The 26,839-nt window shown below is 46.5% G+C and overlaps 2 protein-coding genes across 3 annotated transcripts in view; one reads left to right on the top strand and one right to left on the bottom strand.

Annotated features, from left to right (window-relative positions):
• rnf123 (ring finger protein 123) overlaps window positions 1-9,402 on the bottom strand; it is a 90,828-nt gene extending 81,426 nt beyond the window's left edge. The window contains exons 1-12 of the mRNA XM_087841147.1: window positions 9,126-9,402; window positions 8,958-9,042; window positions 7,556-7,629; window positions 7,351-7,448; window positions 7,189-7,243; window positions 6,828-6,913; window positions 5,007-5,093; window positions 4,862-4,929; window positions 2,291-2,416; window positions 1,718-1,832; window positions 1,509-1,613; window positions 617-742 (exon numbers count right to left, since the gene is read on the bottom strand). Of these exons, the coding sequence (XP_087697273.1) occupies window positions 617-742; window positions 1,509-1,613; window positions 1,718-1,832; window positions 2,291-2,416; window positions 4,862-4,929; window positions 5,007-5,093; window positions 6,828-6,913; window positions 7,189-7,243; window positions 7,351-7,448; window positions 7,556-7,629; window positions 8,958-9,042; window positions 9,126-9,387 (1,287 nt within the window). The 5' untranslated portion in view covers window positions 9,388-9,402. The remainder of the gene's footprint in view (window positions 1-616; window positions 743-1,508; window positions 1,614-1,717; window positions 1,833-2,290; window positions 2,417-4,861; window positions 4,930-5,006; window positions 5,094-6,827; window positions 6,914-7,188; window positions 7,244-7,350; window positions 7,449-7,555; window positions 7,630-8,957; window positions 9,043-9,125) is intronic.
• Window positions 9,403-11,427: 2,025 nt separating this feature from the next.
• Window positions 11,428-20,903, top strand: aldh4a1 (aldehyde dehydrogenase 4 family, member A1). 2 transcript variants are annotated; one of them, XM_087841149.1, is made up of 15 exons: window positions 11,428-11,599; window positions 14,112-14,205; window positions 14,310-14,402; window positions 14,485-14,532; window positions 14,658-14,813; window positions 14,902-15,051; window positions 15,935-16,009; window positions 16,558-16,745; window positions 17,272-17,345; window positions 17,425-17,621; window positions 18,774-18,821; window positions 18,905-19,057; window positions 19,702-19,823; window positions 19,953-20,071; window positions 20,317-20,903. In XM_087841149.1, the coding sequence occupies exons 1-15, from the start codon at window positions 11,559-11,561 to the stop codon at window positions 20,427-20,429; spliced, it is 1,671 nt and encodes a 556-aa protein (XP_087697275.1). In that variant the 5' UTR covers window positions 11,428-11,558; the 3' UTR covers window positions 20,430-20,903. The 2 variants fall into 2 exon arrangements, with proteins under 2 accessions (XP_087697275.1, XP_087697274.1); XM_087841148.1 differs by lacking the exon at window positions 11,428-11,599 and adding an exon at window positions 11,640-13,695.
• The last annotated feature ends 5,936 nt before the right edge of the window (window positions 20,904-26,839 follow it).

Raw genomic sequence — 26,839 nt, forward strand, 5'->3', positions numbered from 1 at the left:
TGTGGTACTCCAGAAAAACATCCTGATGCTCTGCAGTAAATATCACCAATTTAAATTTAAATTTAAAGTTCGGACTGAAGAAAACATGAAACACACAAACACCTGGACAGACAGGTGTGCGCGTACACTGACCCTCGACAAAAGGTATTCTAAAGGTCGTGATGCGTGCTTTTAATAACCGAAGAGGAGCTTCACCGCAGCTCATCAGCGACGAGCAGCTGATCAGACCGTTCTGGAAATGTAACATTTTTAAATGATTTGTTACGTTTGTGGTTTTCACGGTAAAAAACCTGCGTTTCGTGTTTTGGTGTGACTTTAGCTCGAAACAGGAAGTCATGATGAAAACACAGCTGTACAGTCGGACACGAGGCGGAGCTGCAACAATGAGGTAAACAGGTGTTAAGGTGACGGTCCACAAGGCCAGGTATAAATGCAGCAACTTTAAAAGACGCCCCTGAACCTGAGCGCGTCCCGGTTCTTCTTCTGTTTACACGTCTTGCATTTCTGTGCGTGTTTGCCGTTACCCTGTGGACGCACAGTCCAGTTTTTGGGTTTAGGCCTGCGGTGGCGGGTGGGGCGCCACGGTTGGAGCAGTGAGCCGAGCGTGCAGATTTACCTCCATCAGCAGCCAGAAGAGGTCGAGCAGCTGCTGGATGAGCGGGTGTTCATCCACCGAACCTCCTCCCTCCAGAATCCCCAGCAGGAAGTTCATCAGCACGTCCTCCACCAGATACACCTTACACTGCAACCAGACAGCCACCATCAGTGCACGTGACCTGATGACATCACATTTTCAGACAGAGGTGATTTCATCCATTCAAACGCGTCGCCTGCACAAACAGCGCCCCAAACAGAGGATTTAGTTTCCACTGTGGATTTAATCAGCTGCACATCACGGTGCACGATCAGTCTGGGAATTAAAACAAAGGCCATCTCCGGTTTGCTTCAGTGAAGCAGAAACATACAAACCACACTTCCTGTCCATGTGGATGCATGCAGTCTTTGCTTTTAAACTTTACAGTTACAGCTCTGATGCTCGATATAAAATCCAGCTGAATAATCTGCTTCTGTTTGTGTCTCAGCTCACAGCAGGATCATGAGAAACAGTCTGAGTGACTCTCAGCTCATTATTAGAAACTTTATGCTTCATATGAACCACGACAGGAAGCGAGCCGACGTATTTTATGCTTTTCCTTGTCGTCTCTTCTCCGTGTATTTAAATACGAGTGACAACATCTGATAATAAAAACGAACTCTAGAAATCGACTCTGGTGGAAAAGTCCTGATCCAGAAACACGGACAACAGGAGCCTCGTTTTAACCACAGCGCTGTTTAAGCACTTTCAGTGTGTTTTAACACCCGATGTGATTATTCAGTTAATAACAGAACACGGGTCAGTTTTAGCTGAGCACGTCCTGTTAGCTTCACGTCGGTATCTTCGGTTGGTTTTCAGTTTCCTGACGTTTCGTGCAATAAAGGGAATAAGCTACAAACACAGTATGTTTCACCATGAGTGGAGCAAAGTGGTTAAAGATGTGAGCCAGAGTGACGAGGACGGTGGGTTCTCCGTGAAGCCTCCACACGGCGCAGTCCTTCTCCACCAGCCTCTCCTCCTGCAGCAGTAAAGGACAGACAAAGGACGCACCTTTCACCTGCACGTCAACCAAACATCAGGCTGAACACAGGAAATGCCATTTTCACCTGCTCGTGTTCCTACCTGAGCGTCGATGGCGGTGGACAGGACGTTCTTGATGTAGCCCAGCAGTTTGTGGGCCTTCATCAGGTCTGCAGCTGGAGGGTTCTGGAGGGGCAGGTAGCCGTCCACGGGGTACGTGGGTCACAGTCGGGTTAAAGACAAACTCACGACACCACAGCAGCTTTTATCCAATCGAATTCAATCGGTGTGTGTTATCTGGCTTCATGGACAGATAGAGCTGGGTGTCATCTGCATAGCAGTGTAAATGTATGCTATGTCTTCTAATGATGCTGCCTAGGGGAAGCATGTATAATGTAAACAGAATTGGTCCTAGCACTGAACCCTGTGGAACTCCATAATTAACCTCAGTGTGAATAAATAATAAATAAAATTAATAAAATAAAAATAAATAATAAATAAAATGAGACCAGCTTAGTTAAAAGAGCTCAGTTTGAAATCCTACACCTGTAGAAGCTTCTCTGTGCCATCCATGACTCCAGCATGCAAACGTATGGCCCTGATAACCAGCTCACAGGGGAGTGGCACCAACACCTGCCGGCAGGGCTTTTGGACACGATTAGTTGTGAAGGATATCTGAGAGGCCTGCTGCCGAAGTTGAAAGCCACCGACTCTTTAAAGGAGAGGCTGATGGCGGGAAAGTAAGCGATGCCAGGACCCATCTTAATGTTGGTGAAGGCCGTCCCCAAAGACTGGCCATTCCTGAGGACACAGAGGACATGCTGAGTGCAGGAAACTGCTTTACTAAACAACGAAGACACATCAGAGAAGACTTCAACCACAAACAGTCACTGACAGCTTAAAACCTTTTGATTCAGTCTGCAGACCAACATGTACAGTCTCATCAGAATGATTTACCCAACAAACTCCCTGAAAGGTTTATCAAACGTGCCTAAACCTAATAACTGGTTGGGTGCCCTTAGCAACAACAACTGCCTTCAAGCATTTGTGATAACCGTCAGTGAGTCTTTTCCAGCTGTGGAGGGATTCTGGCCCACCCGAGGTTTGAGCTAGGGCTGGGCGATATGGCCTAAAATCCATATCACGGTATAATGTGAAGCATGTGTGGTAACGATGTATCCTTTTCTTCTGTATAACGTATTTTACACACTATTAGGCACACAGGTGCAAGTGCTGCATGTTGACGAGAAATTTATTTTGAGCAAAGAAAAGCTGAATTTGAGAGAACAAAATTCTTTGCTGCGTGAAAAAACTCAGTGTTTGCTATTATCTACACACACACACACAACAGCAGCCCCTCTCGCTCAGTTTTTGCATTTGCTCGTGCCCTCTCAACGTGCTGCTCGCGCTCTCAACATTTCTGCCCGTGTGCGCTCAACTCTTTCTCTACACCGTTATATTTGTGCCACAAAACCAGCCAATCACAGACTTGGATGCAAAAAAATCTGATTGGCTGTTCTGGTCTCCAATCAGCTCGAAATGACGAAATGCAATATCCCAGAATGCATTTGGTCCAAAACTCAAACGAGGCAGTGGCGGAGGAACGCAGAGGGGCGGAGGAACGCAGAGGGGTGGAGTTTGAAATATTACTCTTTCTGGGTCACAAAATAAACTTTGAAGATATTTTCATGTGAGAATGTTTCTGTGTGAACTTCTAATATCTGCTCGATTTATCAAGACGTCACATATTTGCAAAAGTGATTCAAACGTACAGCTCTGCTGTCACTTCCAACATAGATGAAGACAGAAAACTAAACAGCAGTGACGTTTGTAGTGTTACTGAAGTTGGGCTAGCTGGTATATAATGATGTGCTACATGACCGCTAGCGACACAGCTATGTTAGCATAAACACAGTGAAGCTGGAGGATGAACGCTAACTTTTTTCCACTTGATAAAAGTTAACGTGAGGGTTCCTGGTGGTCAGGGACAAATGCAATCGCATGGCAGGATGCTGTAAACGGACCAAACTTCAGTCAGGAGAACAACTGAGATAATCCATCCACAATACGAGGTTAGTCATTCATATACTGCAACAACACGGGAACAGAGCAGCTGTGATAGAATTCAACATTAGTGAATCGATGGTACAGAAGTGGAGGAAGCGCAGGTTTTGGCTTTCCTCATCTTCCAAAAGTGCTTCGTTTCTTTGCTATTACTGTCGCCCGGCATAATTTGCAGATGATGTTTGCAGACGCTGCGATGCTTTCGACAAAAACAGGCGCAGCTTGATGACACCATCAACATGCGCTATCGCCGTATAGTCAAAATCTCTACCGTTGGCCAAATTTATACCGTTTATACTGCCCACCCCTAGTTTGAGCATGAACTGCCTTTTTAGGGTCATGCCACAGCATCATGACTCAGGTCACGACTTTGACTAGCCCACTCCACTAGTCCAAAGTCTTTCTAAAGCCAGTCAGAGGTGGACTTGCTGCTGTGTTCTGGATCATTGTCCTGCTGCAGAACACAAGTCATGAACACATGTCCAGACATTCTCCTTCAGGAGGTTTTAGACGTCTTCAGGTCCCGAGGCAGCGACACAGCCCCAGACCATCTCACTACCACCACCATATCCTACAGCTGTTCCTTTCCTGCTGTTACTTTTACGCCACGGAGGCTCAAACTTTCCAAAAAGTTCAACTTTTGTCTCATCAGCCCACAGAGTATTTTCCCAGAAGTCTTAGGGGTCATCGAGATGTTTGAGGCTGGACTTTGTGTTGTTTTTGGTCAGCTTTGGTTTCACTTTTTACTCCTTAATAACAAACGGTTTAACATTTTCTGTTTACTCGAGTTTGTCTAACATTTACATTTGTTTGATGTTCTGAAACATTTAAGTGTGGCAACCATTCTGTATCCCTAACATACACTACAGATGTTTCACAGATGTTACTTTTAGTCTACTCTGTCTTCACATTTTCTCAAAATTACAGTTTTATCTTTTTTTGTAAAGTCAGCTGCTCTGCTATCAAACCTGTCTGTTTCTCTGATTGGTCACATGCTCCAAACTCCGCCTCTGTCACGGGCTCACACTGACAGCTAGCCTGATAAACTCCGGGCTGACGTTAGAATAAGTGAAGGACAGATATCCTGATATGTTGATGATCAGAAGTTCTCGGTTTGGACCAAAGATGTAAAAAGACGACCAAACGGAGGAAAGGAGGGAAGGAAAGGACAGAGGAACTCACAGGCAGAACGTGATGGTTCCTTCATCCAGGTCTATCAGACAGCTCACGATGTCTCCTGCTGCCCACGACTGGGGAGAGAAAACGCGCCGTTATGGTCACATGATCAAATAGACGGGCAGATTCCAGCGTCTGTGTTCACGCTCACCTTTCCGTAGTTTGTCGTCGTCACGTTCCACTTTCTCACTCTGTTTCCGTCGTAAGCGTACGAGTCTGGCGTGTCACCTACACCCTCCTGAGCACAAAAACACACTGGTCAGCATCCCCGTGCCGCCATCCTTCATGGTAACGGATGCAGCAGTGGTGAAAAACAGACAGTTTTTAATGGACGCCCTCAGACACCAACCACAAGCGTCACCACAGAAAACTCGATTTAGCTCTTTGATTGAAGCAAATATCCAGCTTCAGTTACTTCTTTTTTAAATTTACCAAGAAATATTCCAACGTTTTTGACACTCAACATTAATGTAGGCGTAACAGTCAACTTTGTGCTTTAATCAAGCATCAACCTCCACATCCTGCAGTTCCTCTGACGTCCAGCAGAAGCTGCAGCAGTGAGTCCACACTAGGGCTGCCACAAACGATTATTTTGATAGTCGACTAGTCAGATCATCATCCATTGGACGTAAAACATACAGCTTATTGCACCAGCAGCATCTGCTCTTATATAACTATTATTATTATTATTATTATATAACTATCATTAGCTTACAGCTTTAAGTGTTTAAGGTATGTGCTAACTAAAAATAAAGACAAGATGAGAGTTTATTAAATTTTAATGAAATTTGCAGATTGTTTCGGTGAAGTTTAATAAACTCCTTGCTATCTAAAATATAACAGGACACCGGAGTAAATTCTCGAGCATCTCACACTTCTGATAATCAGCTGTCTGCTTGACGTTCATTCAGCTGTGTAAAAACTATAACTTTAATCTCAGCCAAACCGATTTACTCAGGAACAAATAAAATACTGAAAAAAGCCAAACAATAACATTTTTAAGTTATCTAAGTGACTTATATATCATGTTTAACCTGAGTAGCGAAAGACGGCGGTGGGTTTGAAAACGATTAGCCGGAGTCCGGTGTTCTCACGGCTCTAGTTAGCCTAGCCCCCGGCTAGCTATCGAGCTAGTGGGTAACAGACGTCTCCGAAAACGTCAGAGCCCTTTTGAAAATATGTGGTGTCTTGATAAACTGAGCAGATATTTGAGGTTTACACAGCTACATTCTCGCCTGAAAATATGTTAAACGTTTATTTTGTGACCCAGAAAGAATAATAAGAGTAATATTAAAACTAACTAGCTGCCGCCATTGTTGGAAACTGAGCAGGGCCGCGCTATGAATTCTGGGACACAGCTTCTTCTTCTTCGGGGTTTAACGGCAGCTGGCATCCTTGTACATGCAGTGCTGCCATCTTCTGTTTCAGTCCGTTATTACACTCTTAAATCCTACTACTTATTCCTGCGTCTTTTGTGATCTTACAAAGCTTCAAACGACGCGTCGACTATTAAATCAGTCGTCGACGATTTTGATAGTTGACGTAATCGTGACTAGTCGACTAATCGTGGCAGCCCTAGTCCACACAGACTCCCACATTAAAACTTTGCAGCGGAAATAAAAATGTTTACATCCTGATACACAAACTGTTTGGTGTGTGTAGATCATTTCCTCCTTCATAACAACAATATTGAACTTTGTGAGAAAATAAAGATAAAAGGAAGAAAAGACAGAAACAAGAAGGAAGTCCTTCACAGCTGTCCCAGTTTTTCACGCGTCTCACGATTGAGCCCCCGGGTTCATGTCTGCAGTCTTAATGGAGCCATTGACGCTCACTGCGTACGTTTGCAGGATCAACCTGCAGCATTTCTTTCTTTCAGATTTTTCACATATGAATAAACAGCTCTTTGTTTCCCCACAACATGCGCTGTGTCAAGGCCTTTACAGGGTTCATCATCAAGGTGTGTATATACCTCCTGATTGAAGCGACAGCTGAGGGTACACCAGCCTATCTGCATCAGACCCTGAGAGGAGATCAGCACCTCGTAGGCCCACTTCCCTGCAGACAGAAACAGCCCAAAATCATTCTCCACATCACAACAGTCGCCTCAGGGTGCTTTAGTTTGGAAGGTTGACAATAATACAGAAAAACCAGATCAGACGACCTTTCTAAACTGGACTTTTATTGTGAAAAGCAAGCCCATCTGCAGAAAAGGTCACGTTTCCTGTGACAGTTTTTTGGTTTCAGGGCTCATTTTTGTTGTGTCATATTTACTGAGTCAGTTCAGCACAAACCCAAAAGTCGAAGCTTTTTCTGGGTCAGAGACGGCGTACCTTTATAAACACAGGTGGTCGCTCGGATGGAGCTGAAGTTGCTGTGGCCGATGACCTGAATGCAGAGAAATTCATCACACATTGGTACTGTAGAAAAACACTTCCTATCAAAGTCCAAACTTTGACTGGTTTCACTGGTTTATGGTCTCCGGCGTGTCTCACCCCCAGCAGGTCGTCGTCTACAAACAGGAGCCCTTCAAAGCCGCTGGTGTGATCGAGGACAACGGGCTGAGGACCCAGACGACCGTCCACAGCCTGACCTGCACACGTTCAGGTGACGTGTTAGTGTTATCAGACATTTGAGCTCGTTCTGAGTCACAGACCATAAGGTTTGGTTTTAAAGGCAGACAGACGCTTCCAGCCTCACCGTCCTCGGTAGGCGTGTCCTCAGACAGCAGCTTCTCCAGGTGAGCAGGTAGATCCTGGAAACCCAGAGGTTTCCTGAAACCCAGAGCGGCAGGAAAAGACGACAAAGGGACAGAAAAGATTTTATTCTCAGAGTTTCTCATTATCGTTTCCTTCTTTCAGCTCAGTCTGATTTTTCCATTTAAACATCGACTCGTTACACAGAAAAACACCAGCACACGACTCTCACATCAGGTAATCACAGCACAGTCATTCAGAAACAAACCCAACAAATATTTATCAAAAAAAAAGAAAAATAACAATTATTAAAAAACTATTTTGGGAAGTACAACAGTTTGTAAAAAAGACAAGAGAAAGATCTACATCCTAAAAAAAACCCTGAAACATAAAAGTCAAAGAAGTCCACGACTATAAAAAATATAACTTCCTACAGCATGAACCAAGATTCAAAAACAGACTAAAAACAGAAAGTTGGATAGAAAAAGAATCGGATTAAAGTCAAAACTACGTTTACAATAAATCCAACAGTCACAGAAATAAGAAATTACCAAAAAGAAACTGGTTACATTTCAAAATGTATTATATAAAAAATATGTTAAAAAAAAAAACAATCTGACTATTTATAAACACACAAAATTCATTTTTGCAGATTATTAAACAGGAAAAAAAAATATAGAAAAATAAGGTTAAAAATAATAATAAAAATAATAATAATAAAAATAATAATAATAAAAATAATAATAATAATAATAAAGGTTATAATAATAAAAAAAAAGAATTTACAGTTAAAAAACAAATGAAAAAAGTTTTACATGATTAAAATGTTGATGTTTGTTTTTCACATATTTGTTTTTAGATTTCATGAATTGTATCCGTGTGTGTGTCTATGTTTAAAGCTGCTGAAGGTAACATGAACCTGGCCAGCTTAAATAAGGAGGCTCTGAGTCACTAACCAGGAACTCAGGACACACACACACACACACACACACACACACACACACACACACACTCATGCGCGCGCACACACACACACACACACACACACACACACACTCATGCGCGCGCACACACACACACACACACACACACACTCATGCGCGCACACACACACACACACACACACACACACACACACACACACACTCATGCGCGCGCACACACACACACACACACACTCAGAGTAAGCAGCAGCTGTGACCGTCGGTCCTCATTCCTGCGTCTGGTTTCAGTTTTACAGCCTCGCACATTTAAAATAGAAACAAAATCAGACAAATAAAGTTTGTGTTCAGTTTGTGTTCAGTTTGTGTTTAGAGCTGTAAAAACTGAACCTGATGGTGCGTCTCGCCTCTTACCTGCTCAGAGATGTGCATCAGAGGAGGGGGGGTGTCACAGCATGAGCTTACCTGAGCGAGGCCACTGTGGGTCCCTGTTTGGTGGAGGGAAACACATGGTGTAGGTAGTCGCTCAGCAGCTTCTCGTTCACGATACCTGGCAGAGGGACAACTGACTCAGACAGACCAATCGGAGGGCAGGAGTGGTGCGTACGTGCTGAAGTGACTGAGCATTCATACCTGTGGATCTCGGCTTGTCCATGTCTGACGCCAGCCTGTAGTTACGGCGGGTCAGAGCGGTGCCGCCTCCCTTAGAGCTCATGGTGTCTGACTGGAGCCACCTGACCCACGCACTGCTGCCAGAGACACACCTGTAAACACCACCACCACCGTCATGTCCAATCACAGCACAGGGCAAGGCAGCTGTGTCACAAACAGCAGCCACATGTTCAGCAGAGCGCCTGGCACCTGACATAAACATCTCCTGCCCTCTCTGAGTCATTACAGTGTACTTTTACTACTTTGCCCCAATCCTACCTGTGTACTTTTACTGCCGAAAGAATTTAATCATGCTGGATTTACTTTAACTGTATGTAACTGATACACTGCGATTACCCTCTCCTTGGTCTAATATTATGTACTTTTATCACCTTGCTGCATACAACTAATGATAAAGTGTAGTCTCGGGGTAGACTACAATGATGAAGCACAGCTAGCTCGGCTGTTAGCATGCCGCCTGACCCCCGTTAGCTCACCGGAGCACTGAGGCTCGGCAGACCGGTCCGTTATAACCCTGTCGGCGGGACTTTGGGGGCTGAGTGTCGAGGTAATCACTGGACACCTCAGTCGGGCATCGCTCGGCTGTAGGCAGTTACATGTGACACAGCTGGTAGCAGGCTAACAGCTAGCGGCTAATGACAGCGACACTCACCGCCTCCGGCTGCTCGGACGGGCCGCTGCTCCGCTGTAGCCGCCGCTAGCTCTGGTAGTCCGGCTGATAGTTGTGAATTGAGCCGCTGGGTATCGGCAATAAGAACCTAATCTCCACAACAACACCGGAGTCTTATCCGCTGTTAACGCCTCTCACGGTACGGAGGGCAGACTGGGACAAGAAGGGCAAAGACGAAAAAACGCGAAGGCAGAAAAATATGTATGTATGTGTGTGTGTGTCGTCGTTAGTTTATGGCTGATCAACACACAATTAAATACAAATACAATTAAAAAGTTAAATTAACGTTTTTAAATATTATTACATATATAATATTATGTATTATGATCTTTAAATATAAATGCTAGCAGCAGTTCACAGATTAATTTAAAACAGTCTTACATGCAGCATCAAACACACTTTAAAATATACTGTGACTCTGTGGTAGGCTGAAAAGTGTGAGACAAGAACATTTAGGAAGACATGAATATGAAAATATAAGAATAATCATTAGTTGTTTAAACTGGTCAGAAATTATAACTGATGGAGCCATTAAACTCTCTCTGAACCTTTCAAATCAAAGCATTGTTTTTGTGCATATGCAGTAATAATGTTCAGAGGGCACACCTGGCTTTACTTAAAGAGACTCCACCTGAGAACCTGTGGACAATAAAAGATCTCGTCTCGTCTTGAGTTCAGTCAGAGGTTTATGTCTCCATCTTGTGGTCCTTCTGTGTCATTACTGACTGCAGTTCACGCAGATGACAGCAGGATTAAATAAACGTTTTCATGACGTAAATGACAGCATGACTTCAGAGAGCCAACGTGCTTCATCTTTGGCTCTCATAACTTAGCCATCGTTCATGGCCGTTCATGGCCACCGTTTAATCAGAAGCAGAATAAAGTGTTCTGATTATTTTCAGCAGCTCTTCTCAGAAGGATAATCCACCTGCTCCTCCAGGTTTCACAAGTCCAGTGAACCTCAGGACTGGAGCCAGCCCAACACAAATATGAATAGGACAGCTATGAAACAGGCCACTTTAATGTGCATGTGATTTATTTAAAATACAGAACACATGTTGAGTTCTATACTTAACTTAAAAAAACACAATTTCTGTTTAATTTAAGTTAATATTATACAATTCAATTTTAATAATGAAGCGCAAAAGTATCTCTAAAATAAAAAAATATTAAATATGAAATACAATCAAATAAATGATCAGAGGGACACTGCAGACTTGACCCAAAGATCAAGAACATCGTCAAATATGGAGCCTCGTTCCTGCCCCTGGAATATGGCCTCTGATTGGCTGACCTGTTTCAACCCTAACCCTAACCCTGTTTTTATTGGTTACTGAGTAGCCAATGGCAGATTCGCCCGTGGAAGGTTCCATCGTAGGTAGTGGGGAGGGGGGGAATCTATGATTCCTGAAGGTTTGTAAACATATTTGCTCTTCTTTAGTCCAATCTGAGAGATTAAGAATGGTTTTCTAGTCATATGTTAGTAAAGTAGAGTTATGTCACCAATGTGTAGCGACAGCGTGAAGCACTTGAACGATATAAGAAAACCAGTGTCCCCTTCCCGGTCGCAGTGAGTTGGGATGTGTGTGTAGTCGACTAGGGGGGCGGTGTCACCTGAAAGTTGATTCCGATCGTTTATTGATCCATCCTCCGGCCAGATCGGCTCTGCTAGCGGGTCTATAGGCTTTTTCCTTCAGCGTGAATCAGCAGCCTGTGGCGGGAAGATGCTCCACGTGAGGGCGGCCGTGTGTCGATCCCGGAGGGGGTAGGTCTGCGCATGTCTCCCGCTCGAGACTCCTTGAGTTCTGCAGCATGTCGTTTAGCTAATTAGCCTCCTCAGGGCCTCCGACTCCGATAACCTGATATCCTGATCGATAACCGATGCTGTGACGGGACGGATCATGCGTGGAGGTCCAGGCTGGCCGTGTGGGGCGGTAATGGTCCAGTGGGTCGCTTGTGACAGGTTTACAGGTTATGTAATGTCACCTGATCGGCAGCTGCTGCCTGAACTGACCGCAAACAAACTTGAACCAAGTACTTTTACTCAAGTACTGTACGTTTTAATACTACTTTCATACTCCATCACATTCAGGGGAATAGAAGGAAGCACAGGTAAACATTGGTAGACATTGTTACCTTTCGCACCTCTGGTGGTGCCATCTGGGAACCACTCCATGAATCCCGGAAGATCTTTAAGAATACATTTTATTACGCCATTTACCTGAAAGGTGTGTCTACCTGAGAGGCTCGGATGAAAACAAACAAGATATCTTACAAACATTTGATAAAGAAGTCAGTGTGTAAACAGGTGGTTCCAGGAGCCACAACCAAAGGGGCCAGTCCAGGCCGGAGGGCGTGGAAAAATACCTAAAGTCAATTCAGTTTTATTTGTAACACAGCAACAGTCATCTCAAGGAGCTTTATAATGTGAGGTGAAGACTCTACAATAACACAGGGAGACAATCAGATGACCCCTATGAGCAAGCACTTGGTGGGAAGGAAAAACTCCCTTTTAACAGGAAGAACCCCTTCAGCCGTGTATAGTGCTGCGCAAATAAAGCAATGAACCAGCAATGAACCATTTCACCAACTGTATTGAAAATCGGTTCATTCATGCAAAGCATCGTTTCAGTGACATCTAGTGGTGAAAAAGGAAACAGCGTAACAATGTTGAACTAATGGTGCTGAGTGTAATGAAGGTCTGTGTGGACGATAAAACACAACTTTGCAAAGATGGATGTCGATTCTGTAAACTCCTGTAATGTAGTAGTTTGAAGAAGGCGTGCCGGGGAAACGGAGGATGTGAGGGATGGTGTGTAATCAGGGCAGGTGTGGTTGTTTCCATGGCATCGAGATTTCAAGGTTTTGATGACAAACAATAATTTTCCACTGTTTTTGTTTCTTTTCTTGTTGAAAATGTCTCCAGCTTTCAAACATGCACATTCACACGGCACTGAGGCGATACAAAGCGTTATCGATGGTTTCGACCAATCATGTGATTTATTCAGGGGACCTCATTGGTCACATGTGATTTTCCACACCAAAGCAGTGGTTCAAGGAAAATGCACCTTGGAAGCTTTTGAGTATTGATGTCATACTGCCGTGGCCTGCAGTGCACGTGTAATGACACGTTCACCTGTACAGTCACTCATTTACAGTAAAAAGCACACGTGGTACCGCGGGCTCTCTTCAGATCACACCGGCCTGTGGGCCGTTAAAACGGGGAGTTTCAGGGATGTCGATGACTCTGGGTTTACAGTCCAATTAAGTAGCAACAGAGCTTTCAAACTAGGAGCGATGAGGATTCTGAATTATGGATGGTTGTGTTGTCCTGTCTGAGTGAAATTATGATATTTGAGCTCCAGGTGAATCTGTAGCCTCGCCTGGGTAACCTGGAGTCTTTACATTAAGGTCAGTTCTGAAGTTCAACCTGACACACGTACCACACGAACGCCACGTGTGTTAATCAAAATCAGAAGAGCTACTTGTTAACGTTAAGCTACACGGGATTACCTGCTCGTTAAGCTCATCCACTGTGTTTCGCGTGATTTTCACTGAACGGGCTCAGATTCGTTTTGCTGTCATCCTTTGGGCTGCAGAGCCACATGGCTGTGTGTGAATGCCCGACATGCCACCAGCCGGCGTGTCGCCGCCTCCTCCAATGCAAACAGCAGCTGGCCGACCTTGTGCTCAGAGTTCAGACGGGTTAATCATAGATGAAGGAGGCGCTGCAGCGTCCGGCTCAGCGGGATCCGGCTGGAATAACCAGGTCGTGAGAAACATCAGCAAACAGCGCGACACGGCCTCGGTTCATCTTCCTCTCACACACACAGATAAACAACAGACCCAGCAGAGAAACATGTGAGTCTGTAATGTCAGTGATCTGAGACGCTCGGGAAACCGCGGCAACTGATGCAACCACCAATAGGAGGAACAGTGCGTGATTGGGGGGGGGGGGGGGGCACATTAGGGGGTCGCAGAGAAGAAGAAGAAGCTGTGACGTGAAGACGTGGAGGTCCTGACAGCCAGACAACCTGCAGAGAGGAGAGGCTGTGTGTGTGTGTCTGTGTGTGTGTGTGTGTGTGTGTGTCTGTGTGTGTGTCTGTGTGTGTGTTTTGGTTACTGATTAGCTGCACAGTTCAGGAGTCCAGCATCCTCCCAGTGGGACCAGTTTGATCAGCTCAAATCCAGCTGCTCCAGGCTTGTTTTATGTACCCTGATGTGTGTGTGCGTGTGCGTGTGTGCGTGTGTGTGTGTGTGTGTGTGTGTGTTTGCAGGTTTAAGACGTTCCCCTGTGCAGCTGTGGAGGTGAAAAATGAGCCGATCCTGGGCTTCAAAGAGGGCAGCCATGAGAGGGCGGAGCTGCTGAAGGTCTGAGCTCCTCCTCACCCTCTCTCCTTCTTCTCACTCCCTCGTCCCTCCCTCGCCCCCTCCCTCACCCCTCTCACTCCTTACTCCCTGCTGTGTGTCTTCAGGCCTTGGCGAGCCTGAAGGGGAGGACAGAGGAGATCCCGTGTGTGGTGGGAGATGAGCACGTGTGGACCAAAGACATCAGATACCAGCTCTCTGTGAGGAAACGCTGGTCGTTCAGTCTCGTTTACCTTTAGCGCACACTGAGGTGTCACAGCTCTCTCTCCTTTCCTCTTCCAGCCCTTCAATCACTCACACAAGGTGGCGAAGTTCTGCTACGCTGACAAGGTGAGCTCATCGCAGGTGCAGCGTGACGGGACTCCTGCCGTCCAATCGTGAAGCGTCCGTGCTCTCGGGGCAGAAACCCTGGTTGTCAGTATGTTTTGGTCATGTCCTCTCTGTGTCCCGTGCAGGAGCTCATCAACAAAGCCATCGCGGCGTCTGTGGCGGCGAGGAAGGAGTGGGACCTGAAGCCCGTCGAGGACCGAGCTCAGATCCTCTTCAAAGCCGCCGACGTCATCAGCGGACCCAGGAGAGCCGAGATCCTGGCCAAGACCATGATCGGACAGGTACGGTAGAGCCGGGGGGCGGGGACAGATTAACGAGGGGCGTGTCCTCACAGTTGTTTCCCTTGTTGTCTCGTTTGTGGGCGTTCAGGGGAAGACGGTGGTGCAGGCGGAGATCGACGCTGCCGCGGAGCTCATCGACTTCTTCAGGTTTAATTGCAAACACGCCATCGAGCTGCAGCGGCAGCAGCCGCTGGACGCGGAGGGAAGCGCCAACACGCTGCTGTACCGAGGCCTGGAGGTAAAAATCAGGTCACATCGTGACTTCCTCACGTAGGAGACAAATACGCTGACATCAGCAGACGATTGATGAATTCACAGCTCGACCGTCAGCTGTTTCTGTCACATGCTCACGCTGTGGTGGCGTTTGTTTGGACCTGCTCGTTAAAGCCACGTGTTCAGTGTGACTCGAGAAGAAGCGCCGTGTGTACGAAGGAGGCTGAGAGTTAGCTGTAGCAACAACAGAAACACGCCATAAGTGGAAACGCGATGATTTTGTGTAGTCCAGCGCTGGGCCTGCTGTGAAGCGCTGGACCTGCTGTGAAGCGCTGGGCCTGCTGTGAAGCGTTGGACCTGCTGTGAAGCGTTGGACCTGCTGTGAAGCGCTGGGCCTGCTGTGAAGCGCTGGGCCTGCTGTGAAGCGCTGGACCTGCTGTGAAGCGCTGGACCTGCTGTGAAGCGCTGGACCTGCTGTGAAGCGCTGGACCTGCTGTGAAGCGCTGGACCTGCTGTGAAGCGTTGGGCCTGCTGTGAAGCGCTGGGCCTGCTGTGAAGCGCTGGGCCTGCTGTGAAGCGCTGGGCCTGCTGTGAAGCGCTGGACCTGCTGTGAAGCGCTGGACCTGCTGTGAAGCGTTGGGCCTGCTGTGAAGCGCTGGGCCTGCTGTGAAGCGCTGGGCCTGCTGTGAAGCGCTGGGCCTGCTGTGCAGCGCTGGTCACAGCGATGATTATGATTGGTTCTCTTGTTGCGTGTGCTTTTTTTTTTTCTGTGAACCCGTGAGTGAAGGAAATGGCGCTCTGGGGCACGTTGCATGTGGAACGCCTGCGTGTCACATGTAAACAGGTGGACCTGTGAGGCGGTGCTTCCTCCTCGGGTCAGCTGACGCTCTCATGTCTTTGTCTTTCAGGGGTTTGTAGCTGCTGTGGCTCCGTTTAACTTCACTGCCATTGGTGGAAACCTGGCGGGCACCCCGGCTCTGATGGTGAGTGTGGTCGTGTTTGTGTCAGCTGACTCACAAAAGCCTCTTTCACTGCACTTGGCTCCACTCGGCGTGAGGAGTCGTTATGAGCGAAGTGGCGAGCGTCCCGTGACGTCACCTGTTTCTGCAGCTTCACCAACCAGCTGAGATTCAGGGTCTGATGTTCGGGTCTGCTGTGAATTTAACTCACTGTGTGTCGCCCACTAGTGGCTCAGATCTCTTGTGACTTTAACGAACAGACGGTGCAGTGCGAGGCTGCAGGTGATGCGTCCAAACATCCCACAGGTCAGATTCAGGTTTAACGTTCCCAAAGCTCCCAGATAACGGACGATTTCCCCGCAGGACGTGAGAACATGACGAGCTGCTGCCGCTCATTGACCTGACCGCTCCTTCTGTGCATTCATGCTGCGTGACTGATCTGTTTGGGCTAATAGATCAGATGACTCTGCTCTTAATAGAAGCAGCTGTCTTCATTAACTCGCTGTTTAGCAAAGTTGTCCTGTTTGTGGCTGATGGAGGATCTGATCTGTGGACTGTTTTCATGTCTCCAGGGTAACGTCGTCCTCTGGAAGCCGAGCGACACCGCCATGTCTGCCAGCTACTCTGTGTATAAAATCCTCAGGGAGTGCGGCATGCCACCAAACATCATCCAGTTCTTGCCCGCTGACGGCCCCGTGTTCGGAGACGCCGTCACCGCCTCGGAGCACCTGGCAGGCATCAACTTCACCGGCAGTGTGCCGTAAGGATGTTTACGACTGTTTCCACACAAGAATGTCCTGCAGAGTCTAAACACTCAATCTCTGAATCTCGCTGTGCACCAAAGCTGGAGCTCCGCCTTCTTGGACGCTCTGTTAGTACAGTGACCTCACAGCAGTTATTGGTCAGATCATTAAATACTCCAGCAGCACAAACACAGTCCAGAGGTTCAGTTCAGGTGAAGCTGGCCACGCCCCCAATAATAACAAGCTTAACACAGTTTAAACAGGTGAGCTATAAAAACTTTGTCCCCTCCCACAGGTGTCAGCTTGTCTCTGACTCCTGTTAAAGGACTGAGCCGTATATAAAACTGTGATGCTTTCTTTAATACAGCTGTTATAACAGTTGTTATAAAGGGGAACCAAAGGCTGTAAACTAACATCCTGACTCGCTGCTGGCGCCTCTGCTGGACGTCAGTGGAACTGCAGTTTCAGTTTGTCAGAGTTGATGTGTGAAACGTCTTTCGTCCTCCGCCTGTCCGTCTCTTACAAATGGTTCTGTGTTCGTAGGACGTTTAAGCGTCTTTGGAAGCAGGTCGCGCAGAACCTGGACGTCTACAGGACTTTCCCTCGACTGGCAGGAGGTCAGGAGCGCTCCTCGCTGTCCGCTCTCACTACTTCCTTTAAAAGCAGCTCGTGTCCGTCACTTCTTTGTGTTTTCAGAGTGCGGGGGGAAGAATTTCCACTTCGTCCACACGTCAGCGGAGGTCCAGAGCGTGGTGATGGGGACCATTCGCTCGGCGTTCGAGTACGGAGGTCAGAAGTGCTCGGCCTGCTCGAGGATGTACGTACCGGACAGCCTGTGGCCGCAGATCAAAGAGCAGCTGCTCGCCATCCACAAGGACATCCGAGTGGGCGACGTGAGTACAGAGAGCTGCTGCGTGTTGGCGTGGTCAGGAGCGGCGAGCGGCTTTGCTCGCCTCAGATTTCATGTAACACGTTCAGTTTGGTTTTTATCTGTTTGGGCTTTTTTAATCACGTCAGCCGAGAATCAGAACGGGTCGTTTAAAACCTCGGACTTTACGAAGGACGACTCTGACATCGCTCGCTTACCTGAAACACGTGTGGACGAATCGCCCGCATGTTGAGACCAGTGTCACGGTGCCGGCTTCACACAGACCCACTAATGTAAGCTGAGTTCAAGTCCCAGTGTAAAACTGGGACAAATGGGCGTCCTCTATCCTCCTCTATTAGTGGTTAAGCTAACACCAGCGTTAGCCTGCTATTGTCAGAAAATGGAGAGATTAACATCAAAGAGTTATTTCACATCACCTGGATCATCTCTATTCAAACGTAGAGGGATTGGCTGACACACAGTGACAACATGCTGCTCCCAGCAGGCTCCTGCTCAGTGTCTGTAAAACTGTTGTGGTGGGAAAAGAAACGCCCGCTGTCCCAGCTTTACACCAGGACTTGAACGCAGCTTACATCTGCGTGAAGCGGGCAGCATTAATTTGTGTCTTGACCGCATGTGCGTGTGGCGTCTCCTGTGCGTATCAGGCGATTCGTCCGCGCGTGTTTGAGGTTTTGTGGGCGAGTTGCAGATGTTGGCGTCGTTTGAGACGTGCACACAGAAGCGGTTTCAAAAGTCTGAGCTTTTCATAAGCGATCAGTATTTATTCAGGGTTAGATGTTCATTAATAACAATTCAATTTTCAGTTGTGCCAAATAACAACAGGGAGCTTTATGCTGTAAGGTCGACCTACAATAATACACACAGAGAAAAACCCAACAATCATATGACCCCCTATGAGCAGCACTTTGGCGACAGTGGGAAGGAAAAACTCCCTTTTAACAGGAAGAAACCTCCAGCAGAACATCCAGGTGATTCAGCCTGACGTGCAGAAGCGTGCAGTCGTGTTCGCACTCACATCCTGCATTATTTGAGTGTTAATGATTTGCAGCAGGTGACTCAGTCAGCTGTGGGCCACCAACAGGACGTGGGGGCGGTCCTAAAGTTTCGCTCTGAGTGTGTGATGTTTGAGTCTCACTGATTTCCTCTGTTTCCTCAGCCTGTCGAGGACTTCAGCACCTTCTTATCAGCCGTGATCGACGACAAGGTAAACATCCTGTCGCTTAGAAAAAGTCTCAGTGTTAGTATGTCGGTGGGTGACGTCACGAGCCCCGTTTGCTCCTCCTGCAGTCGTTTGGGCGGATAAAGAAGTGGCTCGAGCGCGCCAAGTCTTCCCCAAACCTGAAAGTCATCGCCGGAGGAAACTGCGACGACAAGAAGGGCTACTTCGTGGAGCCAACCATCATCGAGACCAAAGACCCGCAGGACGCCATCATGAACGAGGTACGGACTGAAAATCAGCATTTTTACCGCCTACAGGACGGCGCTCGTGTGTCCGACAGAAACGACTAAACGAATCAGAAACGCGAGGAACGAGAAGAACCGCAAAGTTAAACTTGTTCTTTGACTTTAGAAAGCTTTAAGTTTACGTTTAGCAGGAAGTGCTCGTGCTGATTTGTGGTTTTTCCATAAGCGTCCACACGGGGGCGCTGCAGGCGGCTGTTTTCACGTGATCGATGAAAGGAAACCGACTTGAGCAGTGAGTTAACTTCATCTGCTCCGTTATTTCTCCCTCTTTGCTTCTTTTGTCTCGAAATGTTTGAGTTTTATTTATTTTGAACATGTTTAAAACATACAAACAAAGAAGCTTCAGCTTGTTCCCATCACCTCGGCAACCGTCTCCCTACTTCCTGTGTGCATCCTTCATGAGTCCTTATTTACAGTTTCATGTATGCAGCTTGGCGAGCGCACACAGGCGTGTCGGCGAGCTGCGTGAGCGTCCATGTTGTTTTTCAAACCTCACCGCGAGGGATCATTATTACCTCAGCTGCTTTCCTCACGATGTTGTCATGTTCACGCCATCTGCATGTGTCCGCCTTCCTGATCCCGTGTTTCTGCGTGTTTAAATGAACACGCGTGTTCTGCAGGAGATCTTCGGGCCCGTCCTCGCCGTCTACGTTTATCCTGAGAAGGACTACAGAGAGGTTCTGCGGCTGATCGACGCCACGTCGCCGTACGCGCTGACCGGAGCCGTGTTCGCCAAGGACGAGTAAGGCTCGCCCTCAGCCACTTCCTGTTTGACTGTCAGTGGGTTACAGTGAGAAAGAGGCGGAGCTCTAACAGCGATGGATTCAGAGGAAGTTTGAACTCTGTGTTGTTCTGGTTGTTTCCGTCACAGGAAGGTGATCGACGAAGCCTCCAGCGTGCTGAGGAACGCCGCGGGAAACTACTACATCAACGACAAATCCACCGGCTCCATCGTGGCTCAGCAGCCGTTCGGGGGCGCCAGAGCTTCAGGTTAGCGTCGCCGCTGCTCCGACCTCAGCTGGAGCGTAACAGAGTACATTTACTCGAGTACTTTCTGTTTTGCCGACTGTTTCTTCTGTCTGATCAGAATATCGCAGATGTTTCTGAAATATTTGTTTCTGTTACACGTGTTACGTAGTTTGTCCACCAGAGGGCGCTTACCTGACGTAAACGTAAGCGAGGACCAAACGACGTGTGACCATAAGACGTTTAGTGCTGTTTGCTTTGTGTGGCAGGTACAAACGACAAACCTGGAGGTCCTCACTACGTCCTCAGGTGGACGTCTCCGCAGACCGTGAAGCGGACGCACGTCCCCCTCACAGAGTGGAAGTACCCCTACATGGGCTGAGGAGTCCGTCCGCTGAGACCACGCGCGGCCCGATCACCTCGTCTCGCTGCACTGAACGTGTCTTCCATCCTAACACGGCTGCTTTTCTAATCGATCATGGTAGAGTCATCAGGTCCTGCGAGCACGGCTCAGGCGTGCGGCTCAGGCCTCAGCTGATTAGTTCATTAATCGGTCGTATCTGTCCTGTGAAGAGTCATCATTGGTTTAAAGTTCATGATTTAAAACTCTAGTCGAAGTCTCAGAGATCTGTTTCCTGTTTTAGAGTTTTTTCCATTTCTGTGTGACCTCATTTCCTGTGTGACGTAGAAATAACTTCCTGTTTGAGAGCTCACGCTGACTCGTCCTCGGGCTGCAGATGTCCGTCCCTGCTGGTCTGGACTCGCGTCCGACTCTTTGACTCAGCTGTATTTTGAACGCGCCTGCCTTAGAAACTCTGATGGTTACTTTTCAACAATAAATAATAAACATTTGGTCTTTTATGCTTCCTGTGTTTGCTCAGCCTCACTTCAACAGTCACACATCTATATACCTGCAACACATCAGATTCATCAGGGAGGATGAAAAGTGGCAGCTTGGCCTTCTTAGACGTCAGATCTCCATCAGTAATGGGGACATCTAAAAGCTACGCATACAGATCAGTACTTTTGACTCTCATCTGCCAGTGTTGGGGAGTAACAGAGTGATGTCCACCCCACTGTTACTCGTTTTAAGATTGAAAACTCTAGCTGGTGCTGGTGTGGCGAGTAACCTTCAGTAATGGTCATAAATGCGTTACTCTCATTGAGTCACATATCAGAATACGTTACAGGATACTTTTTGGGGCATGTAATCTGTAATCTGTAGTGGAATACATTTTAAAAGTAACCTTCCCAACACTGACCACTGGAGCACAAACTGTGTCATCAGGACGCTGCAACAGAGCGAACGCCATCCCCACAGACGCAGAGGACAGAGTCTGCACTCAAAGCCGCCTTCGGCTGTGAGGAAGCACAGAGTCAGCAATGAGGCTGATGCCTCCACCAGCTACATGTCGACTTTTAGACCTGAGTGACTTAAAAACAGGAACCACACACGGAGCAAAAATGGAGAGGGGAAGGCTGGAGCTGAAACAGACCTGCTGTGATTGTAGATGTTATCCTGCAGCCTCTTCAGGCAACTTTGATGTGATGGCTGTGTGCTCAGCCCTGCTGCTCACCCTGCTCACCCACGACTGTGTGGACACACAGCTCATCACTAAATCTGCAGACACAGCACCACCATCGGCTGCGTTTCAGATGGAGACGATTCTGCTTACAGAGCAGAGGTGAGAGCCCTGATATCATGGTGTCCGAACAACAACCTGCGGCTCAGCGAGACCGAGGAGCTCATCGTGGACTACAGGCAGGGTGGAGACGCTCCCTCTTAGACCGAGGGGACAGAGGTGGAGAGAGTCAGATTCTGTCTGGCTTGCATCCTGGGGATGGCAGCAAGAGACAACTTAAACTGGACTTTGCCTTTGATTCTTGTGCGCACATTAAAGACACATTAGAGACACATTAGAGACACAGGGAGGGAGAGGTTTGCACGCTGTTGCGCTCACAGAGGGAAGGTAAAGGCTTGTAGATGTACATCTGAAGCTCTTGTAACTGCATGGATTGGCTTTGCTGACAGAGAGAATTACCTGATAGGAGGTTGCAGCCAGAAATACTGCAACGCTGCATCGGAGACTTCTGCTATTATAGGAGCACTTTCAGGACAGAGATCATGGCGGGATGGTAGATGGCGCTGCAGCGACCAGTAGCACCGACATGACAAAGCCACACGATTACATGAAGGGGTCTGCAAGTGAGAAGGACAGGTGCACATTTACAGTGAGCGTAAATATTTATTTATCATTTCAAGTAAAAACTGACATGAAAGCTTGAGGTGATCTTAAAGCAACATTAGAGTTTTTTAATATCTAAAAATGTTTTCAAGGACAAATATGCCAAATAAAACTGTTGTGCTGCTCTTTTACAGCACTTTACAAAGTACATGGACTTCTCTCAGTGTTTGCATCAAGAACACGATTTATTTCTTATCAGTCTCTTTGTACTCGACAAGATCTGTGATTAACAGAATAATTACAACAACATTTTGTTTTGAAAGACGTAAATCGACATTTAATGTAGTCAAAAATGAACAGCAGAGTTTATTATAAACCAAGTTTATAACAAGTTTATTATAAACTTATTATAATAAGTTTATAATAAACTTATTATAATAAGTTTATAATAAACTTATTATAATAAGTTTATTATAAACCAAGTAATCAATTACACACTTGGACGTGTTTTATATCAATTTTATTAAATATATTATGGCTTAAATGTACAAGAACCTTTATATACAATTACATAATTAACCCAAGTAAAAGTAGTTTTCTACTATTAAGCCCGATTAATCGAACAATAGCATCACCGATCAGATTATTAAGTACATGTTTTTACACGTTTCATTATGTTACGTTTCTGTCACAGCCAAACTGTCCTGTTGGAGCCGCGACATCATCAGACCGAGCAAAATGTCCCGTATGTTGCAATGCCACTTTCTGACCACCAGATGGCGCTCTCACAAATACCAAAACCTAATTTTACTGTGATTTTATCAGACAAGTGCTTTTGTCCTGGTCTTTGTTTTAGATGAGGTCTAAAAATTTTACTGCGTTTTTATTAAAATAAATGAACATGCAGCACATGTTTAAACTGTGTCCAGCTGGCTGTGCGTTGTGCTGCTGGCATGCCAGAGTTGGCCTTGATGGTCAGACAGTCGGCAACCATTCAGTGCTGTGATGTTTCCCACAAACGTAGAGAAGTCTGTGGTTTACAGCAAACTGAAGAGGTCGAACAGGCTGGAAGGACAAAAACTCAGAGCTTCATTTCTAACATCTTTCATTTAAAGCAGCGGTCTCCAACCTTTTTTGCGTCACGGACCGGTTTATGCCCGACAATATTTTCATGGACCAGCCTTTAAGGTGTCGCGGATAAATACAACAAAATAAAACTAGTACCTGTACCGAAAAAAAGAAGATTTATTCATAACACACGTGAAAAGACCCAGGTAAACCGAGTAAACGATAAAAACGATAACAAAATAACGCTGAAAACCGATAAAAAAAACGCCCATTCATCCTTTGTTTTGGTCCTTTCTTTCCACTCCCACACACCATGACAATGACAGAGCAACAGAGCAACAGCACTGGAGGAACCAGTAACTCAACAGATGCAACGAGGCCAGTGATGAATTATAAACAGATCTGAAAAAGGAGAATGACGATTGAGAAATTCACCACCTGGGTCACACGATCAACTCCAAACTCGATACACTTGTGAGAGATCTGCTAAGCTTGTCTGACCCTGTAGCTGAAGTGGAAACGATTAGGGTGAATGGAGGAATAGTCGGCAGAGGCTATTGAGGCATTAACTACTCGCCTGGAGCAGCATGAAGTCCTGCGGTCAAAGCTGGCGGACCTGGAGTCCCACTCAAGAGGAAACAACACTCGGTCTGTGGAGGGAAAGGAAGACAAATCTTTCTTATAATATATTTCAAACCTCCTGAACCGTGAAGTGCTTCTGTCCCCAGGCCTTTACTCGAGCTGCAGAAATGTGGCTTTCCTGTGGACGTGGCAGTGGGAACGTTGCGCGCAGCTTCATCTGCTATTGGGATGAAGCGCAGTCTGGGGAAAGGAGAGCAGCCCGGAGAGCGAGGGAGATGCTACAATAGTTCATTAGAGACAACAACGGCCACATGTTGGGAACGAATACTTCAGTCTCTAATAGCAAAATAATTACACATACCTGGTACTTTAAAACTGCCATGACATTACCATGGATTTGAGAGAATTGAGTCTAATAACAGATTAATGCCATGTTGAGTCATTGTTAGCATCTACATGGATGTTAAAATCACCCACAATAATTATTTTATCTGAGCTCAGAACTAAACCAGATAAAAGTCTGAGAAATCAGAAACTCTGTGTAAGGTCCAGGTGGACGATAGATGATAACAAGACTGGTGTCTGAGGCTGAGCATCAGCAAACACACAAACTGCTTATGTGCAGCTCACAGTGTTCCTGATAAAGGTCCAGCAGGTTCACTCAGAGATGTAAGAAAAGGCTCTGCTGAAAGATAAGACTGCTTGATGAACCGCAGATTGAAGATTACATGCAGCGTCATCATTTGTAATGACACACTCATCTGTATGTGATGGGTTTTGATAAATTGTGTATTTTTGTGAAACGTCCTGCAAAACGCACAAGTATACTAACGTTGTGTTATTCACATGTTGCATGAAAACAGGTTAAATAACAGATCCAAGCTGAATATGTTCATTACAACCACAATTAGACTTGTTTGTATTCTCATGCACTGACATTACTTTTGTGTTATATTAACACAGCAGGTCTGTTTACCTGTGCATGTAAATGAGGGTGGACTCTTCAAGGAGATGCTTTTTACTTTCTTACTTACATTTCAGAGTAAATTTGCTTTTTCACTTTTACTTGAGTAAAACAGCTGAGTCAGTTCTTCAGCTTTTACTGCAGTAGTGTGGTGGGCGTGGTCTGCGGTGCAGGGGAGGCAGATGCACCTGCACCTGCGATCACGCCTCGCCGACATAAAGGCTGAACTAGGTCCTGATTGTTGTTGTTGTTGTGGTGCATGTGTCGGTCTGCAGAGCTGCAGCCGAACATGTGAACGTAAATAAAAGTGAAAATTAGCATAAAAAGGTCGTCTGGTCTGTCGTGGTTCATTTACAACAAATATCAGAGTGTGTACAGAAGTACAGAATCTCTGCACGTTGCCACCTCAGCTCATACGTTTAGAGTATTTCAGCTGTTCAACTATAAAATGTGTTTCATCTTCTGCACATTGTAGTTTCAGCACAGCGGATACCTGAGGTCACGCTACGAGGAGACAGTGTGAGCTTGTTTGGATCCGACCGTAGGAAAGCAGATGGGAGGGACTTTAGAAATATCCTCTGTTTTCTGGACTCGTGTTTGCTTAGTGGCTTCAGTTCAACCTGAGTGCTCATCAGAGGGGATAAGAGTGTGTGTGTGTGTGTGTGTGTGTGTGTGTGTGTGTGTGTGTGTGTGTGTGTGTGTGTGTGTGTGTGTGCACACTGTAATAATACAGCAGCTGATCGAGGTCTGGTGAAATCTTCATCACGTCTCTGCATGTGCAGCAGCTTTAATTTTTCATCTTTGATGCAGCAGGTGCAGAACGTACGTACTCAGAAACTACACCATGATGATCTTATACTTTCAAAGAAATAAACGTCCAAAACAAAACGTAATCCAAGATCCAGGCCGTGACACCACCACAAACTGGAAACTGGAACACCAGCATCTCTGTGCACAGTGAAACCAGTCTGACATCTCCAGGTTTGACTGAAACTTGCAGCTGCCCACACGAGCTAAATGGCTTCTGATGGTCAGAGATGTCATCCTTGAACCAGACGAGCACGACAACACTCTGACTGAACTGCAGGAGTGCGCCTCAAACACTCGGACACCATCGCCGCTCTCGAGGCCTCCGTGGAGCGTTTGTCTACGGAGTTAAAGAAGAAGAAATGTGCAGATCTTGAGGCACACTCCAGGAGGAATAATGTAAAGGGACCCGGGATGAGTGTGTTTCACAACATTGGGCGGAGGTACTGTCTCTGTAGGAGAAGCCGCTTATCGATCGAGTGAATCACCAACGTCCCAAACAAAGCGATCCTCCTCAGCCTATCATCTCGCACTATTACCATGAGGAAAGCTGCAGAGAACAGGAACCTGACGCATACTGGGTTTAAAATAACTTCCCAGATTTGTTGCCAAACACAGAGCCGCATTTGCAAATGTGAGAGTTACTGCGTGGGACGTCAGGTACGGTTGGTACGCCCTGCAAAACTAAAAAGCAAGGATAACGCTGACACAGGGTTAGGTTTGTTTCCATTTAAATTCCACTTCAAGCGAGCTGTCAGTTAGAAGGTCAGAGTTACTGGGTTAGCAGAGGTTAGCAGAGGTTAGGTTAGCAGAGGTTAGCAGAGGTTAGGTTAGCAGAGGTTAGCAGAGGTTAGGTTAGCAGAGGTTAGGTTAGCAGAGGTTAGGTTAGCAGAGGTTAGCAGAGGTTAGGTTAGCAGAGGTTAGGTTAGCAGAGGTTAGCAGATGTTAGCAGAGGTTAGCAGATGTTAGCAGATGTTAGCAGAGGTTAGCAGAGGTTAGCAGAGGTTAGGTTAGCAGAGGTTAGCAGTACAGGGAAGTATGTTGTGTTCTTTTGTTTTTTAATCTACTTTGGTTGTTTTTTACCTGCTGTGCTTCCCGTAGTTTCACGCCGCTGCCTGTTTTACTCTTGTATATGCAGCCATAGTTCATATTCGTGTTTATTGATCTGTATCTATTTTTTCTAAT

Source organism: Neolamprologus brichardi, chromosome 5, assembly GCF_056152115.1.
Source record: "Neolamprologus brichardi isolate AB-2024 chromosome 5, ASM5615211v1, whole genome shotgun sequence".
Lineage (NCBI taxonomy): Eukaryota > Metazoa > Chordata > Actinopteri > Cichliformes > Cichlidae > Neolamprologus > Neolamprologus brichardi.